This window comes from Limanda limanda, chromosome 8 (assembly GCF_963576545.1).
Source record: "Limanda limanda chromosome 8, fLimLim1.1, whole genome shotgun sequence".
Classification (NCBI taxonomy): domain Eukaryota; kingdom Metazoa; phylum Chordata; class Actinopteri; order Pleuronectiformes; family Pleuronectidae; genus Limanda; species Limanda limanda.
Window position 1 is genome coordinate 9,703,660 of NC_083643.1, and position 19,236 is coordinate 9,722,895.

A 19,236-nucleotide genomic window follows, 5' to 3' on the forward strand; every position below is an offset into this window, starting at 1 on the left:
GCGTTTATGTTATTCTTCTACTTAGTGATTTGAGGAGGGCACGGTACAATTTATTTGACTTTGAGAAATTTGCTGCAGGCGTCTCTGCAACCTCAAATGGCTGAGAAAGCCTGAACTCCATAAATCAAACCAGCGCAATTGGGCTGCACAGTTCACCGATGCATGCACACAGCTTTGTATACACATCCTACGCTCATGTATGGGACACTCGCACAAGCTTTTTCTCCAATGAACGTTGCTCTATGAAAAGTGGCATTTTAACGGGCTGCCGTTATGTGATTTTGGCTTGGTGAATTTGTGTGTGTGTGTGTGTGTGTGTGTGTTATTTGTGTGTGTGTTATTTGTATGTATCTTGGCTCAGACTCTTTCTACGAGCCTGGTTCAAGTCTGGCAGGTTGTCATGGTATAATGACTAAAATCTCTGCGTTCGAAAGGCTTTCCCTGCTTGCTGCAAACATGCATGCACAAGGAGACATGCATGTAAATAGACAGGTTCTGTGCACACACAGATACACATCATCAATGCCGATCGGCCAATCAACACAGCGGCTCGGTCAAGATAAACCATTTCTCACCAATCAGATGCAGAGGAAGGCTGGAATACACAGCGCTGGTTCCCCCTCACTGTGAGTGAGTGTGTGTTATCTTCCCTGGACCAACAGAAAGCCTCATTCATACTCAGGTCTTTATAACTAGCCAAAGAAAGACTAATTTGGGTGGAGTTTTTTTTTTTTTTTTGGCGGAGGGGGTAGTGTGGGGGAGCTGTATTGTTTGCCTAATCCGCAGTGACTGCGAAGTTGTACGCTGTGCAAATAACGCATATTTGAGCAGCTCTGCACCAGAGTAAAGCTCCTTCCCCCCAAAATGTTGAGATAAGCATTGGGCTTGTTTTTTTTTTTTATTCAGAGAGCAATGTCTTAACGGTCAAATCTTTTTGTCTCCCTCTCTCTCTCTGCCTCTCTGTCTCTCTCTCTCTCTCTCTGTCTCTGTCTCATGCCATTTTGTTTTCCACCATCAAATCACATTGGAAAAAACTGGAGTTGCGAATAACTAAAATCACAGAAGAAATTGTGGAATTCTTATCTTGTTGCTCATCAGCGTCTGTGTCTGTAGAGAGACAGGACAGGATGAGTTATGACGTTCTTCTTTCAGAGCAGACAGAAGAGATGCTGCTGAGTGATGAGGAGACTGAAACATCTCTGCAGAGACATTTCTTCTGATCATTTCTCCTTTCTCTTACTCTCTTTTACATGCATCACTATCCAGGCTTCTTGTTTTAAAGAGACAGTCAGACGACATTTGAGAAAAGCATCATTAATTAACTGTCTCCAAAATGTCCTGTGTTGTCATGTCATGTTTAGACTTGTAGTGTTTAATCAATCAATAATTGAATCAATCAGAAATCCATCCATGCATCCATGAGTGTCCAATCGGTTTCTATATAATATGTTATGTTGAATTTAATTATTCCATCCCACATACATACATGCAACCAACCAACCAACTGTCCCCTTAAATTCATTCATTCACTAAATGTGCCAGAATTTGTTCTATAATCTTTAATCTCACTTACAAACAAATCAACAAACACGGCTAGTTTGACTCATCCAGACAATTAAACACCTAAACCAATGAATCAGTCGAGTAATAACCAGTCAGTCAGTCTGTTGGTGAGGATCAGATCCAGGTCCATCTCTCTCAGCGCTGGCAGAGTGAAACCCCCCTGTGCTGGACTAGAACTGCCTTGTCCCCCCTTATCTGTTCAGGATGATGAGACAGTAGACCCTCACTGGTCATGTGCTGTGTTTATGTGTGTGTCTGCGTGTGTGTGTGTGAGAGTTAGCTGGCACGCTCGGGCCTCAGTGAAATATTTCACCTTGTTTGACGTAGAGCATCCTCGGCTGCTTACGTGGCCCTGGAGTGTTTTGACGATGTGTCGTTGTAAATCTAAACGCTCTGACACATTGCCTTTCTCCGCAACTTCACAGGTTTTCCCTTCACATGGCCCAGGGCGGACTCCACTACCCTGCCCACTATTTGACATTCAGATCAGTCAATCCATAACATTAGCATTGGTTCTCAAACACAGGAGCACATAAGTCAAACAGAGTGCACCATAGAGGGCCTGATAAGAAATATGGGCTAAGAGCTAAATCCGCTGTTTATTCTATAGCGATTTAAGGCTCAATAAATTCAGACAGCTGCAGCAGTTAGTGCCATTGTGTCTTCTTTTGAATCACTGCGATAGATCTCGGTATCAGAACTTTAAAGGCCCTGTGTAGTCCTGGGCCTTTTCCCTTAATCTCCCAGTCATCTGCATGGAACTGCATAAAACTACCTCTCACAATGGCCGGCGCACATCAACACCAACAAGGCTAACTTGTCCAACAAAGTGCTGCTTTATTTCAGCCACCCTTTAAAACACACAAGCGATAATCTAGGGGGGGAGTGTTTGGATTTGAGGTCTGAATCTCTCCAAAGCAAAGCAGTGCTCCCCTTTCTTCCCCTTTTTGCTGTATTGAGGAATTCCCTTATCTCGCCCCACCAGTGGCGTCGCACAGAAAAGAGCAGGCCGCTCCATTGTCAACCCCTTAGAGTCCCAGTCTTGTTTGATAGTGTTTTCTGTGGGTCACTTGACACCCCCCTCCTTCTTTTTCTCCGACACCCCCCCACCCCATGCACCCACTCATTGTTTGCCTCTTCTATTATTCTCCCCAAACCAGATTCAGGGTGTTTTGGGATTTTTTTTTTTTTTTTTGAAGGAGAGTCGGGGGGGTATTGAAAAGTAGGATGAAGGGAGGATAGGGAAGTTTGTCATCATTTTGAAACAGTGAAAGGCCTCAGTCTGCTTGCAGCCAGTCAGGGTGAACCGAAAAGTCACGGAACCATATGGAGCCTCCAGACAATCAAATTACCGTTTCTCTCCTGTCCTTCTTCCACCCCCTTCTTCTTTCTTCTTTTCCCAATTCTTAAAGAAATTACCACCGACCCCTGCATCAGTGGAATATGTGGCCGAATTCCACCGCTCCTAATAACTAAATGAAATAATGAGATCATCTGTTGTCCATCATTCTCTATAGAACTCTGGGGAAAAGCCTGGTTCTAAGCAACAAGGTGGGGGCCGGAGTTAGGGTAATATATTCTAAACTTCCATCGAATTTCAGTCATTTTTAGAAAAAGGATGTTCAGCATAGGACAATACGCCCACTCGTGTTACATAACTTGCATTCAACATGAGCATTATTTGATTATAAAGTCTATTGTTGCTCCATTCGAGTCTACACCTCTTGTGCTGCTAATAATTCCGTTAACTCTCTGCAGGCACAAAGTCAAAACACTGTTTGGATATTTGCAGTTACAGCTGCGGACAGAATTACAGCTGATGTGAAGGATGTTTTATCTCCTGTGGAATAAAAGGTTGTCACCATCTCCTCTAGGAGTTGCTTCTATTCGCCATGGTAACAACCCCCCCATCACCACCACTACCACCACCACCACTCCATCCCTTTAAAATGGCAAGGTGAGTGGCCAATGGCCAGGGGGTGTTCCCTGGAGCCGAGAGACACGCACGTGTTTTGGGGTAGAACTCACGCCAGAGTCAATGCCTGGGTGGCCAATTAGCAAAAAGGAAAGAAAAGACCCTCTGCCATCAACCAATGACGGCTGGGAGAGCGTAGAAGGGGGGGTGGGGAGCTTTTTTTGTCTCCCTTTCCTCCCTCCCTCTGTTTCTCCTTTGCTCTCTAACTCTGTCTGTCAACTTGGTGTCCACAGCAAAACTCCGTTGGAATACCCAATGAGGATTACTAGACTGGAAGCAGTGGGATTTCTGGAGTTGTGTGTGTGTGTGTGTGTGTGTGTGTGTCTGTGTGTGTTTATGTATGTACGTGTGGCTGTGCCTGTGTGTGGGTGTGTGTGTGTCTATGTGTGGGTGTCTCACTTGTTGGTGGAACAAAAATGTCCTAGTGTGTCCCTAGACAGACATTTGGCTGTGTCCCATTGGCCATAGAGGATTACAAACCCTCTCTTTGCCTCTTCACACTGGCCCACAGTGCTCCACTCCCCTCCGCCCCCCCCCTGGCTAATGACCCAGTGAGACACATTCATTCCTTCAAACAGTCCCCAGATCTGAGCTCATCCCTGATATTTCCCCTACATTACACATTCGAACACCAGAGGCTGATTATCAAGAAATCGCGGAGATTTAAAATATCCGGTCTGTGGATTCTCGTGCACGTCCTCAGGCTACTGCTCCGACGATTCTGACAAGTTCAAGTTGCAGTTGCAGAAAAAGGCCACTTGGCTTGGTTGGGCAACGATTACCGAGTCGATCTAACCTGTGGGATTTTAAGGGGCCATAGAGCTTAAAAACTTTATCTGGAAAGTAAATGGCTCACGGTTAATATTGAAGGTTTAGGCCCGTTCCTCCCAGGGCCGCTCATTAAAGACATGGGAGTGGATGGCGTGTGAGACAGACCTGTGGCAGCCTGTCTTTGTCTTTCACACGTCTTTTACTTCAGTCTTCATTTTCTCGCCCGGCCCCTCCAGATATTCTCCCTGAGCTGCTCCTCCCTGACGCCACGCCAACCCTGAGCACATCACTCGCCCTCCAGCAACACAAAACTATTTATACACGCAGCAGGGAAAAGGAGTGGGTAAGACGGGCAGAGCTCAGGGCTGCAAATATTAGTTTTGATCAAAGTGGGTTTGTAGTAACATTGAATGTGAATGTTCAGATTTGTTCATACTTTGAATACTTTTGATTGTTATTATTCAAGGAAACAGGAGAGGCTTCCAGCAGATATATGACCTTTACACTGCCTAACTGTAGAGACTTAGATTTTATATAGTTTTATTGTAATACCCTAATTAACCTTTCTTTCAGAACAGTTGTAAATGCATTAAATTGTAGTGCTGCACATACAGTGGATGCATTAGAATGAATGCGTCTGCGCTTTTGGACAAACAGTCCACTTTTAATGACTCCGGGCCTCGCTGTTGAAATTGAGAATAACTAATGAGTGTGTGCCAGTGGGTGTGCGTGCGTTTGTGTGCAAGCATGCAATTTTGTGTGTGTCTGTGTGTCCGGGTGCGTGTTGAGGAGCGCAGGCCTGGAGTGGGGTGCTGCTACCGCATTCGGGTCTTTGTGGCTCTCTGTGAAGCGGGGTCGACCTTGTGGGGCTCTCCTCTGGGGCCCAGACAAAGCCGGTGCAGGATTATCCACCCCGGGACAAAGTGTGTGATTACCATGAGAAAACAGCCAGCTCCAGCCCCATAGCCAAGGACTGCCAGGCCTGCTGGAGAGGTGGGCCGCCACTCATTAGCTGCAGGGAGAAGTTGAATGCGGGCACACACTCACCGCCTTAGACGCACACACACGGAAACACAATGGCACACACGCACATAGTGATACGCATGCTCATACTGATACACGTACGCGAGCAGTCACTGGCACCCCAAAACTGCACAAATTATAAACGTTTCATAATTCGTGAACAGCAGGCCTCAAGTGAGCCGGTATTTGTATGACGAAAATGAAATTGAGTTATCTGGACTGAACCAGGTCTTTTGTACAAATCCAAACAAAACTAGAAGAAAATCCAACTCAAACTTAGCCGAGCTTAAAGCAATGTTACTTTCTTATTCATGCAAACTTAAGCAGAACTGTTTACCGATCACAAATACATCAAATACATTCTGAAGTCGACCTCTTAACTCCACGATGCATAAAAATGCTAGTGTTGTTTTGACGACATGAAAATAATTTGTGCTTTTTGTAAAAAAAATAAACACATTGACAAAAATTTGAATTTTTTGGGTGACACTACAAGTATTTCTGTATATTTTACCTTTTTAAAATTAAATACCATTGACATGATCATAATTTATGATTAAAAACTAATTTGTTTGGATGTTTAAAAAAAGTTTAGTCGAATGTAAGGTGTACACTAGAGTTTTCTCATGTAATTAATCACAAATTCACCATATCTTTATTTGAGTCCAACTGATATGGACTTTTGGCGGCTGATGCTGAATGATAAGATAACAGTAAATATTTTATATGGATATAGCAACCGTTGTTTTTGAAGGTTTTTCATCTCCTTTGTCGAGGGTCCAACACAGAGGATGTTGCACCTTCTACAGATTGTTATTCCCTATGAGGCAACTTCTGATTTGGTAATATAAAATTTGACTGATTGATACGTATTAAAAAATATGTGGCAATGATTCCTCATATTGGCCAACAAGGATCCTGCCAATAAACCAAAAAAACCTTTTGGCTGCACTCATATATAACCAAATTGGAAATAAGTTTGATGTAATATTGCGATATTGATTTAGACAATCTCGATATATCTCTGATGTCGATATTTGTGTGTCTGTGTATAAAAAGGCTAAACCATGTACGTGTGCATTTCTTAACGGACATCAACACGTGGTTTGCAGCTACAAAGTGCACAGAGTGTGAGTGTGTGCTCCACAATGCACAGGCAGGGATTGGTTTCCCGGCCTGCTGCGACGACTCCACACACGACCACAGGTCTTTTGTGGAGTTTGCAATTTAAGCCCCCAGATCAGTGGATTTCGCACCTCTTCACTGAAGAGTGTCTCTGTCCACCCTGGATTAAAGGGATGAGCTGATACTCTGTCTCCTCATCCCTCTGTCTCCTCGCAGGAGGACGAGGGGACGATGTCTTTTGTTGGAGGGAGAGAGGCAACCCCACTCGAGTGGAGCTGGAGAGGCCTCAGCGATGGAGGAGGTCTGGGAAAGGAGCAGAAGGAGGGAGGATGGGAGACATGATTATTGATGAAGGTTTCAAAAGACGCCTACGAGGAGGCTCCTCACTCCAAAGGCTGGAGAAGACAAGCGGACACGCAGAGAGCGAGAGGGAGAGATGATGAGCGTCTTGTTTTAATGGGGAGGCCGCTCTCAATCCTCTGGGAGGTCAAGAGTTCGGGCCCCTGCCACTTTGACCCCTCACTGTTACAGCAGTTTTTTGTGTAAAGCCACTCTTTTATATGTCTTTGTATTTTTACAACTTTGTGCTATTTTATGATCTCTTTGTTTCCTCTTTGTTGGGAGGAGTATAAGTGGCAGTGGGCAGGACGGGCTGAGCTGGTGGGGAAATGGATTGCTCCAGACATATGCCTTCCTGAAAATGACTTCTCTTGCTTTGTCTGACGTCATCTTTGTTTTTGTGGAGCCATTGTCTTCTTCCTGTCTTCTCCTTCACTTTCATTTAGCTTTAAGTGGCTTCTGTCCTTCTTTCAGTCCAACTCCTCTCCCTTTTTCCTGTTCTCCTATTCCCCTCCAGGGTGGGAGACAGGTCACAGCTTTAGGGGGACGGTGAGCCTGTCACGCGTTGCTTTGTCTCGGCCTGCACCAAAACATGCCGTCACGAGTTTCCCCGGCAACTGCCTTTCCTTTTTTTTTTTTTACCACCCTACTGTAGTTTGGTGGAAATGGCAACATTCCTCCTCTGTCCGGTGACTCTCCAGTGACTCCCCCGAAAGGTCACTGTGACTTTTAATTCCTCTCCTGTGGGTATGATTCACGATTCACTCTCTTTTGCCGGTTTGTGTTTCATGTGTTTATATTTGACTTCCAAAAAAGCCCAAATATATTCCAATCGGGCACTCAGTTATTCATCTACTTGGAGAAGGTTGCCAGAATTCTCTTCGCTGAAGCAGGAGTTGTTGAATGTCACGGGAGAGAAATGAATCCTGGTGCATTGCTCTATAAATATTTGACTCTCCTTCCTCGAGCCCTCACCGCGAGAAGAGGCTCTGCCTATTCCTGCTCTCCTTACCGGGGGGAGCAGGGTGGCACGCCGTCTGATTAATTGACTCCAGCAAAGCATAGATCATGTTTTTTGGGAGACCTAGAAAAAGTTTGGGCCTCTCCTCTGTATCCTACAGAACATCTTATTCAGCAGTAAATTTGAGCGTGTTATCAGTAAAACGCTGCTAAAGCCTGGCCTGCTTCTTCCCACTTCCCACTTTGCAGTCTCTTCTCAGACCTGAGCTGTGTGCAGCTGTAGTATCCAATATATTTCGTTTTTAGTTGTTTCGATATCAGAATGATCTTAATCATGTGAATAAGAATCATATTCAAAACTATTCAAAATGTCATCTCTAGTCCAAGACCTAAATTTAGTTGGAGTTACTGTTATAACAGTGTGGGAAAACCTGTGAATAAGTTGCTTGTCTTTGGAACATACTTCCCAAGAGAATAGTTTTCATGTGTGTGTGTTTTTGTGTGTGTGTGTGTGTGTGTGTGTGTCTGTGTGTGTCAGCGCCCTGTGAGATCATCTGTGAGTATCACAGATGGCCTGGGGTCCCTTCGCTGACATGACTCTCATTTATAACCATCAGGGGTGGATGCTACACCCTTGTCTCTCTACTGAGCTCATTCTCCTCCACACACACACACACACACACACTCACACTCTCTCCATCAGACCTACACACACACACACACACACACACACACACACAGAAACGCACACAAACTATGGACTGGTGCACCCTGCCTAGCAACGCTGGGCACTGGAAGGCATCGCACCGCTCTGTGGTCCAACTCTATATTCAGCTGAATCAATGGCTGGTTGACGCTTGAGGATTTGGCTGCTGTCCACAAGGGGGACTGTTTGTCTTTGCTGGTTTTGCATTGCAGTCACCACAGAGTTATGTCACTTTCTATTTACCCAGACATCCACATTCAGAGGGAAACATAGTTCTACTGAATATTTCTTGTGTTTAAATTCTTAAAAAATGATATTATAAATATTCTTTTAGAAACCCTGGCTTCACTCTGTTCAACAGTTCCTCAGATTTTGAATTCCTCGAGTGAGGGAACTCAACAAGCTGTTACACACACACACACCCCTCCCACCGTTTCTAACCATCTACAGCAACCAGTGTTCAGCGAAGAAAAAAGGATCAGTTCCTTCTGGTGTGTTCCCTCAGTGTGTTTAGCATAGGTCTCCACCCCGGGGCCTTCAGGCATGGCTCGGTGCCCTGACGCCGGAGTCTGGGGGAATGCACACCGTGCTGAATGCCTCAGAATGGTCTGTAATGAGCTTGGAGTCGCGGCGCTCCATATGGCGTAGTTCACCTGGGAAAATCACAATCTGTGCATCGGACCCGGGCCTGTGTTTTCCTTCACCCACACACACACACACACACACACTCACACACACACACACACACACACACACACACACACACTCACACACACACACACACACATAAAGCAGAAACACATTCAACTGGGGTTTTGCAGCCTCAGCACACTATTGTCCATTAAGTGAATAGAGCTGGAACGTGGTCAGTCACGGTTCCATTAGGGTGTGTTGTGTGTTTGAGGACTGATGTGTGCTCTGTGTGTGTGTGTGTGTGTGTGTGTGTGTGTGTGTGTGTGCGTGTGTGTTTGTGTGTGTCTTAATATCATTCTATGGTTTACATCTAATTTTGTGCTTGTCAACTACAGTTTTGCACTTGTTCCCCTGTTATCGTCCTTGTGTCCCACATCTTCAAAGAATACGTTCAAGTGTTTGAGTAACAACAAATATGCGGAATATGTAAAATGACACCAACTAACCTCCGTGCTGGTGCTGGGCCCTAATTAACAATGGAGGTGCCACATATAACCCCATTCGTTCCCTCTCTCCTCCCCTCCAGCCCCCTCTCACTTCCACCAGTCTCCTCTCAGCCTCACAATTCTCTGGGGCCTCATAAACTATAGCACACTGGATTTGGACAATCCAACATGTGCTTTGTTTCCCCTGACCAGGGCTTTATCCTCATTATTAATTCCCTTGTCTTGTAACCTTTTCTGCATAAACCCTTATCCTCAACAGTTTGCAGGTTCTCTATAGATACATTTTTTTCCCCAAATTTCTGTATTTTATTCCACCTGTTTTCTTTATTCCTTCATGTGAATACCAGTTGGAAATCAAGGATGTCTTGTGTTCTTTTCTTTCTCCATCCTTGCCACAAATCCATCTTTTACACTGTACATCACACTCTTTGTGTGTGTGTTTCCCCTCCATCACCTCCATTTGTGTCCATACAGCTGCAGGGCCTTCTAACATCCATGACCAGCAGTGAGAGGTGCTCTATCGGCAGAGGGTGTGAACGTGACCAAGCGGGGACGGCCCTCTCTTCCTTGGGCCACAAAGGCGGGATGGCCTGCAACAGAACATCAGCACCAACAGAAAGGCACCCGCTTTTGTTTGCACTTAATGGATGCTGCCCATTCACTTAAACGCTCCCCTCCTCAGTCTGAGCTCCTTTTATTTTTTGGTCGGGTCTTCTTTTCTCTCTTTCTTCCTTCTCTGTGCCATCAGAAATCAAATCGGTGGTCCGGCATCAATACAGTTGAGTGAACATCTCACACAAAAGTCAATGGCGTCTTTGAACCTATGTAAATCCTCCACTTTAGCCATTTCTCTGTGAATGCTCTCGCTGCAGATGTGCACTTAGTCCCCCTCCTCACCTGAGCTTTTACTGTTCCACTTCACAGAGCTTCTGTGCTCAGGTCAGCCGACCACAGTGAGCCTCTGACTTGTGGGCCCCTAAGTCAGGAGTTCAGGGTCCCTACTGCCCCCCAGAGGGAGTGCCTGTGGATGCAAGGGGAGGGCCAGGGGTGGCTCTGTTTGACAGCTCAACACACAGGGTCTGCTGGTGACCAGGGGGCCATCCAAGGGGCCTTACTATGCTGCTTTAGATAGAACCACACCCCGGGTCCATCCCCCAAGCCTCCAGGCTGTTGTTCCCCCAGAGAAGAGGGTGTGTTTGCAGGAGAGACCAGGCGAAGAGAGGCAGGGCCCGGGACAAAAGACGCTCCTCGGGCCAGCACTGTTCTGCATGGTAGCGGCTGTATTCTTCTCCCGTCTTTTTTTGCCTTTTCTTTTCTTTGGGGGTAGCTGCCTTTGTGGGGACGCGATGGAGGCCTGGGGGCAGATATGATGGATGGAATTGGGGGGGGGGTGCATGGACAAGCTAGGGTCGGGGGGGGCACGGGGCCTCAGTGTCGTGCTCCCTGTCTGAGAGGAACGTGCAAGGCATGGGGTGGCCTTGGGTGGTAGGCGGACTCGGGCTGGGGGGGTACGGGTTTCTCTCTTTCATTCCGAGGGAGTGTGGATGGAAATAAGGGGGAGGACAGAAGCCTCGGTGTGAAGAAGTGTGTGAGAGATGTGAGGGTCTGTGCAGGGTATACGGTGTGAATGAAAGAAGATGTGGCTGCAGGTGGGAAGAAGGAACACGTTGAGCAAACAGAATCTCTTTTTAACCTCGTGTGGGATCCAGCTCCTCTGGTGAATCTGCAGGAAAAATCCAACAGAAGCACAAACACTCTCAAGCTGCTAAACTGTGGTTACCATCACAAACATGTTCTAAAAGCTGTTTCCAATATGATGCAATTAAACCTCAAATATCTAATCAAATCTTTTCCACATAATTTTAGAATTTGAATATAGGAAGAGACCAGAGGTGAGTGCATAACCTGTGTGTGTGCACATACTGCTGTATATGGAGCTCCACTCTCTGGGGGTGAAAAGACAGATGAGCATACAGAGTTGGGATGAAGCCACAATATTTCATCATAGACAGTATAGAACCAGGGCTGGATAAATTGTTTAAAATAATCATCTTATGGTCGTCTTTCGGCCGACGACGTGTAATACCACACGCACGGTACGAGACGCTGTCGTCCATCCTGAAGCTTCACCCTCTTCTTCTTCCTCCTCTCTGGTTTCTTTTGTAATCCACGTAACATCTTCCTCTTCACATCATGAGGATTGGAAATAGTCGTTTTCCCGAGGGACCGACCTCCTCCCTCACTGCACCTGCACACTGTGGAATGTCCTCAAAGCAAATCAATGACGGCCTGCTTCTCAGCTTCCCTCTCCCGCTGTCCACCTTGCAGTGAGGAATGCCCAAATCCATAGAAATACATGAGCGAGTGCTTAAAAACCACAGGAATACCTTTTACCAAACCCCCCCATTCACCCAATCACACTCTTCTTTGACAAGCACTTTCAAAGACAAACATCACATCTTATTATCGGTGGCAGAATCAGCTGTTTTATTTTCTTGTTTGTTTACAAAACTTGTTGGAAATGCTTCGGATTGTTGTGGAGCTCCTTGAATGGGCCTTCAAGACAAACAGTAACACCTCATACCACTCGCACTGTTGTCTCTCAGATGAACTGCGGCTCTTTGTTGACATATGCAGACCACCTGCTGCATGACAAAGCGCCCCTACGCCACACTTTCACTCTCCCCTCACCGGAAAAGAGATACCAAACCTCCTCCTGGTGAGGGAAGAAGACAAGACAAAAAGGAAATCAAGGCTGACGCCAATCTTCCGCCCATCAGATACCAATCAAGTCCTGGCAACCTGCTGGCATCCCTCTGGACCACTGAGATCACTATCTGGCAACATGCTGGTCGTCCAGGAGCAGGCAGCCTGGTGCCTGTCACCCAGTGCCCAGAGAGAGACATCCTCTTAGGGCTGGGACAAAGGTGGCTGGTCCTCAGGGATTACCCATTAGCATGCTAGTCTGTGTGTTTAACACTGGCCTGAATGGAAAGGACAAGAGCCAGCAACCCAGTCTATTCTTAAGCAGGGAAGTGTTACTGTTTCAGCTGCTAACGCTGCTCTGACTTATGCATATATACGCATACATGCATATATATGAGAGGGATTTTTGTTACCATCGGTATTTCTGACTGATTTCATGACAGCTCTGCTTTGTGAGGTGAAATGTGTAGTTTCAGTTTAAATTACTGAAATAATCATTATAGTATCCAACTGAACATGTTTCTATCACTATCATTACATCGTTTATTGAGGCTCAAGACTTTAAAACCTGTATCTCATGTTTTTGATTTTGTCAGAACATCGTGGCTGGATTTGAACTTCTGCACTGGGCCTTATCAGACTGGGAGGTTACAGTTTTTTATGGCGGCACGTGGCTCAGGAGGAAGAGTGGATCGTCCTCTAATGATTAGGGATATATTAAGTTTGGGAACCCCTGCTCTAACCAGGAGGTTAGTGGTTTGATCCCTAGCTCCTCCATTCCACGTGCCAAAGTGTCCTTGGGCAAGATACTGATACTGGCATTGCTGACAGTGATGTGGGATAGAGGAAGTGATGAACATAGATGGACTCTCTGAATGTGTGAATGGCAAAAGCTTTACTTAAAGGGATAGTTCACCCAGATATGAAAATTCACTCATGCCGATGGAGGGCTGGGTGAAGTGTTTGAGTCCAAAAAACACTTTAGGAGTCTCAGGGGTAAACTGTGTTGCGGCAGAATCCAATACAATTGAAGTAGCAGGTGACCAATTCTTCAGAAGTAACAAAACAACAGAATAAAACACAACATTCCTCCCTACTGCTCGTGTGGACTCAAACACTTTCACTCACCCCTCTATCGGCATTCTGGTGAGTAGATAATGAGTACATTTTCATTTTTCAGAGAACTATCCCTTTTAGTGCTTTGAGTGGTCCAGATAAGTGCTATATAAAAATGTATATAAAGATCATTTTTATTGTTAGATGTGCAGAATCACTGAGAAACAGCAGGGATCCAGGAACCAGAGTCTGATCCACTTTGGGATTCTTTCGACTGTGTGACGAGACGTGGACATTGGAACCAGGCGGCAGGTGAAAAGGATTCCTGCTCTTCTACTTCAGTGAAACAAACTAATTTCTAAATGGTGTTTCAGTGATATGTGTGTGTTTGGGTGACCACAGTTTTTGTACGTGTTAGCCCTAATGATGTGTAAAGACGCCTGTATGGAAATGTGTATTTGTGATCCCCCCTCTGTGCTTGTGTTTTGTGTGTCTCTTTTGCGTGCTGCTGTGTGTGTGATTATGTGCTCAGACTCGCTGGCTGGTGACTGATAATAACACAAGAGGCCGTGTGTTTGTGAATCTCTGAGCTGAGGAGATTCCCACCGTGCTCAGTGTGTCTGGGCCCTGTGTGTTTTTGGGGTTGCACGCGTGACTCCGCCAGCTGTTCTATTCTCCTGTTGGCCCCCTCAACCCTGCCCAGCCCTCGCCCCTCGCCGACCCCTCCTTCCCTCAGAGGCGTGCTCCTCATCTGATAAGGGCCGCGCTGGCCACCCCTCAGCGGAGCTCCTCAGAGCCCCTCAGAGCCGCTCCACGCTAACAATGCGCCCGCCTTCCCCTCCACGTTCACACCATTTACATGTGAAAACACTGGGTCTTATCTCCAGTTCACTGGAGCTATGGCCCAACAGCCAAGAGAGTGTGCACGTTGGTATATGTGTGAGTGAAAGTAGGCTTGAGAGAGAGAGAGAGAGAGAAAGAGAGAGAGAGAGCTGCATGAGGAAAAGCGAAGTGAACAGTGAAACACTCATACAGACAAATCTGTATTTATGTCCCTACTTGAGCTTTAGTTTCCTTCCTTTTTCCTGTAAGGGAAAAGAATGAGAAACTATACAAACAAATTCAATACACAGCATGTTTTCCCGAGCACTAGCTGAAAGATTTAACACCCTTTACTATAAGTAGGATATGAACCAGCTTTATCACACTTGCACTGTATCCAATAGCTAGTGGCTACGGTAATGGCAAATGAAAGACCCCTGGGAGACCTCTGATCCATCACCTTGGAATATCGCCACGTGTCTGTTAACTACAATCCTCATCTGCAAGAACATGTCAATGCTTTCCAAGCTGCACCCTACACAACTACTGTCAATCAAACTTTACTTGTACAGCCCATATTCACCAATCACAATTTGAAGGTGCAATGTCCTCTGCCATTAAACCTCAACTCAAAATGATATGATGAAAAACCAACTATCTACCTGCTCCCAGGCTGTGGCTCAGGAGGTAGAGCGGGTCACCCACTTACCACCAGTCAGCGGTCTCACTCCTTCTGCATGTCAAAGTGTCCTTTAGCAACATTCTGAACCCCAAATTGTGAAACTGTTCAGCAAAGTGCTTTGAATGGTCATCAAGAGTATAAAGCACCTTTACATGACATCGCTATTGACTGTCATAGTCTTATATCTGGGCAGGCATACTGTATATCTAGGCAATTTTAGTTGTCAAACTACCACTATGATTCCTTTTTCTCATCTTTTCTTTTCTCTGCATGACTGAAAGGTTCACTGACGTAACACCTTTTAATCTTGGTCTCATCTTCTGTGGAGGAAATAGGGAGAGCATCCTCTGGGCCAGTGTCTCACCATATCACAGCACATGCAGAAATGCCCAGCTGGCGAGCACAGTGAGCGAGAGAGAGAGAGAGAGAGAGAGAGAGAGAGAGAGAGAAAGAAAGAGGGACAGACGGCAAAAAGGGAAGCGTGCAGGCTTTTAATTAAAGTCTGCATAGTTAAGGGCCCGGGCTAAGCAAACAGGGGCCTCCAGCATATCCAGAGTTTAGGATGAGTACAGAGAACTGCAGTGTGATGAAAGACAAGCGGCCCCTCGCATTGAATAAAGGGAGGAGGGGGTGAGGGGAGGGGGAATAAAAGAGATGCACAGGGGTGAGAAGATAAAAGATGAGCAGCTCGGGATGAAGGACAATTTGGAGGCGAGGGGGGGGCAGGTAGAGTGATGGGACGGACACGAGAGGGGACGGCTGTGTGCTGTCAGAGATGCTATCACACGTTTATCTCATGTATCAATATGTGATACGGATATTGGGATGGGAGGGGTGAAGATGCAATCCAGAATTTTCTGTAGTGATGGGGAGGTTGGAGGGGGGGGTCTTTTCCATTAGGGAAAAAAACAATTAAAATTGGAGGGCGGAGGGCAACTGGTGAGATAGTATACAATATGAACTGGGCGTCAAGGATGTAGATAGTTGCCATGAACCAAGATATAAGCAGATGTGAGCTTGAATACTGTTGTTAGACCAAAAACACACCAGTAGCTACGTGACAAAACCAACACTTGATGATTCCACAAATGTAGCAGGACACAACAAAGAGCTTCAGTTCATCCCTGGTCAACTTAGACCTGAGCTTTCTCCATGATGGTGACATGGTGACACCTAGTGGTGGAAATGCAGAACTACAGGGCTCTTTTCAGCTGCCAAAAACGTGTGTGAAGGGGAACTCTGGATACTTGAGGGACTCAAGAGCATCCAAGCTAAATGATAATTAATATAATTTCACTGCAATTTCCATGTGTATGAAAAAGCACTACAATATATACTAATACTTCCAACACAATAGAGATTTCCCATCTTAACCTGTATCCTCTTACCCTCACATGGTTCGATTTAGGCTTCAAGAGACATATCAGATGATCACAATAATCCCCTTTTTCATCGGGGGGAAAGAAGTCCAAAATATGATTTGTGTCCCAAAAAAATATTTTTGTAGAAGAGGATCTGAAAACTTCCATCCATCCATTAGTTATACTGTTATAGTAACGAGTAATGAGCCTTATACGTTTACATAGGAATCCATTTGCAAATATGTAACAAAGACTACCAGTTAAAGGATTTACCAGAGTCTGAATAAAATCATCTGAAATTAAATATATGGCCTATCAGGTCTTTTTAATTTGCCATATCGGACTGAAACAGACATTCACAGGAGAGACCCACTCATACACATGAATTCTGAGTCAGAATTTTATATTACTTTCAATATAAAGGATACAGGGGATAAAGAGATCATGACAGGCAACATTATAGACATGTGAATATCTAACCTACAGAAAACAAATCAGAAAAGAAAATATAATTTGATCTTAAACATTCCTTTAAAACAAAACTTATATATAAACAACAGAGCAGATAGACTGATATCAATCTTCTCCTGAGAAACGTTTTCCAGTTTTTCCAGCAAATAACACAACTTCTGTTTGACTCAACAAGCCTTTGCACATTTGAATATGATAAAGGTTTTTATATAATGGAGGTACAAACATTTGTGACACAATTATTCCTTTGGAGGGTAACATCGTAGGAGAAAGGATCAATAATGATTATCTTTGGTTTGATTGTTTTTTCACTGCTGGCTCTAGAAGAAAAGTAAAGATGCAAAACATTTCTATGTTTCAGGTGTCACACATTCATGTCTCACTTTAAGATCTAAAGATGTTTTCTACTTTTTAATAGATTTCTTTACTATCAAATCTCCTACGTACAATGTCATACAAATCACTTTGAAAGGAGCAAAGATTAATGGTACAAGTGTAACACAGATCCTTCAGATGTGGAATGGATCAGTCTTTGTTTTTAGAATTCGGAGGATGATCTCCCCGAACGCCACACAGTCAACGTTATACACATGAACTAATCTCAATCTCAATATGAACAATCTAATCTAAAATGAGATACTCTCAAATATTTCCTGGTAAATCTCAGACCTGGCTTTAATACGATTGTAATTTCTGTCCAAAAACATTTCAGAATAAAGGCACTAAGAGCCATTGTGGCACAGAATAAAGGCCTCAACAAAATCCTTTGAATGTATTTCTTCTTGTCTTTACATAAACAAACATTATTGGTCTTCTATTCAGATGGAAATTTAATAAAACAGTTTATCTTTGCCAGCAGAGGAATGATATAATGTGATAAATTGATATATATATATATCTGCCTAATATTATTTCAGCAAAACTCAATGGTCCTTTTTACTTTTTTGCTGGAATTTCACCAAATAAGTAATATTTTGGAAAAAGATAAACACAAAAACCACTGCTCTAAAAGAAATATCTCTATATCACTAAACGAATATGAAACAGTTTTTACAGGCATCATTTATCGGCCCTATCAATGAAGCAACAGGTTCGTTCCTATTCGTAATGTCATCATTCTTTCGTCTTCTATTTGGATAAATCTGAAAACTGAATCCACTTCAGTTACATTGAGGCAACCACAGTAATTCGTCAAAGTAAAGTGACTCAGAAAAGCACAGATTTATAACCAAATGTGGGCAGACTTTGTACTTTTCTACCTGGAGAAGCCGTACGGGTGAGAACGAATGTCCGATCGGTTGAACTGGGCATTAAAAAGACCTAACGCTGCCAGCTCCACGCTTCAAAGTCCTTGTAATGTCCGACTGAGCTGATGTTCAAACAGATAAACGGCTGAAACCGGCTGACAACACACACAAAATGCAAATACATTATCCGCTACGTCTACAATCTTTCACATTGACAAAACACAGTCCAGCCATTTATTTGGTTTTGACCTCGTCTTGATATCTAGTATTCAGCTATTTTACAATTTGAACACAATAAAGATCTCTCATAAACCTTACTATGGAAAATACCGTAGATGTGAAATGTAAAGTAGTGTGAAGAGTATTTCAAAACACTGCGTGATTTTCATTCAGCTCTCAAGTGCTAACACTGAGGAGAATAACACCACTCTGACCTGATTACACTGTTACACAGTAATCATTTCAGGTGCTGCCACTCTTTGCTCGCATTATATATGTTGTGTTAATGACTGGAAATGTGCTCCTCCGTTTACTACGTATTATACACAGTTCTTCTTCAAGGTGAGCACAGGTCACCAGCACTGAACTGATGACAAATCACTGAATAAGTAACCGATTGAAGTGCAGTTCAGCCACGCCCCCAGCAGGGTGAGCCAGCACACAGGATCAGTCTGGAGAGGCTGATCTCAGTCCAGTGCTTCACTCAGCCCATGTGTGGGAGGCGAGTTAAGGATTCTGTTTAGTCTCTCGCTCCCTGTTGAATAATCCTCAGCAGGTCCTTGTGGTGGACTGTCCTGGCCTCGAATGACCCTGCAGCCTGGTCCTTCAGTCTCGAAGTACCAAATATTATCAGTTCACAAGGTTGGGGGGAGGCGGCTACAGCTGCTCGGACTCTTCTCTGGAGTTCGGCTGTGAGCCCGAGGTCCCAGTCCGTGGAGTGGGGGGTGCGGTGGGATGCGCTGGCTGGTGGCTCAGAGGGTCTCGTGGGGCCTCGTACTGAGGCAACTCGTCCGCTGAGGGAAGCTCCCGATCAGAGAGGTACGGAGGAGGAGGGAGATCAAACCATGGAGGCCGACTTAGGACAAGCAGAGGAGGAAAGGATTAGAATATGATGTCACATTCATGAGGTGTTTTTCACCACCAGCAAGCAAAGATTCAGGATGTACGCAGCTTTCTAAGAAAACGATCAAAAATTTAAGAGACCATCCTTAATTTAGGTAACCCATTATTATTTATGGTTCACATTTTTTATCATTTAACCCAATTCACCCTTCTCACGATATTATGAAT

The 19,236-nt window shown here is 44.7% G+C and overlaps 1 protein-coding gene across 2 annotated transcripts in view; it reads right to left on the bottom strand.

Moving 5' to 3' along the window:
- Window positions 1-16,566: 16,566 nt before the first annotated feature.
- The window catches only part of ldlrad3 (low density lipoprotein receptor class A domain containing 3), a 78,831-nt gene continuing 76,161 nt past the window's right edge, over window positions 16,567-19,236 (bottom strand). For both annotated transcript variants that reach the window (XM_061076971.1, XM_061076970.1), the window contains exon 6: window positions 16,567-19,021. In XM_061076971.1, the coding sequence (XP_060932954.1) occupies window positions 18,823-19,021 (199 nt within the window). In that variant the 3' untranslated portion in view covers window positions 16,567-18,822. The remainder of the gene's footprint in view (window positions 19,022-19,236) is intronic.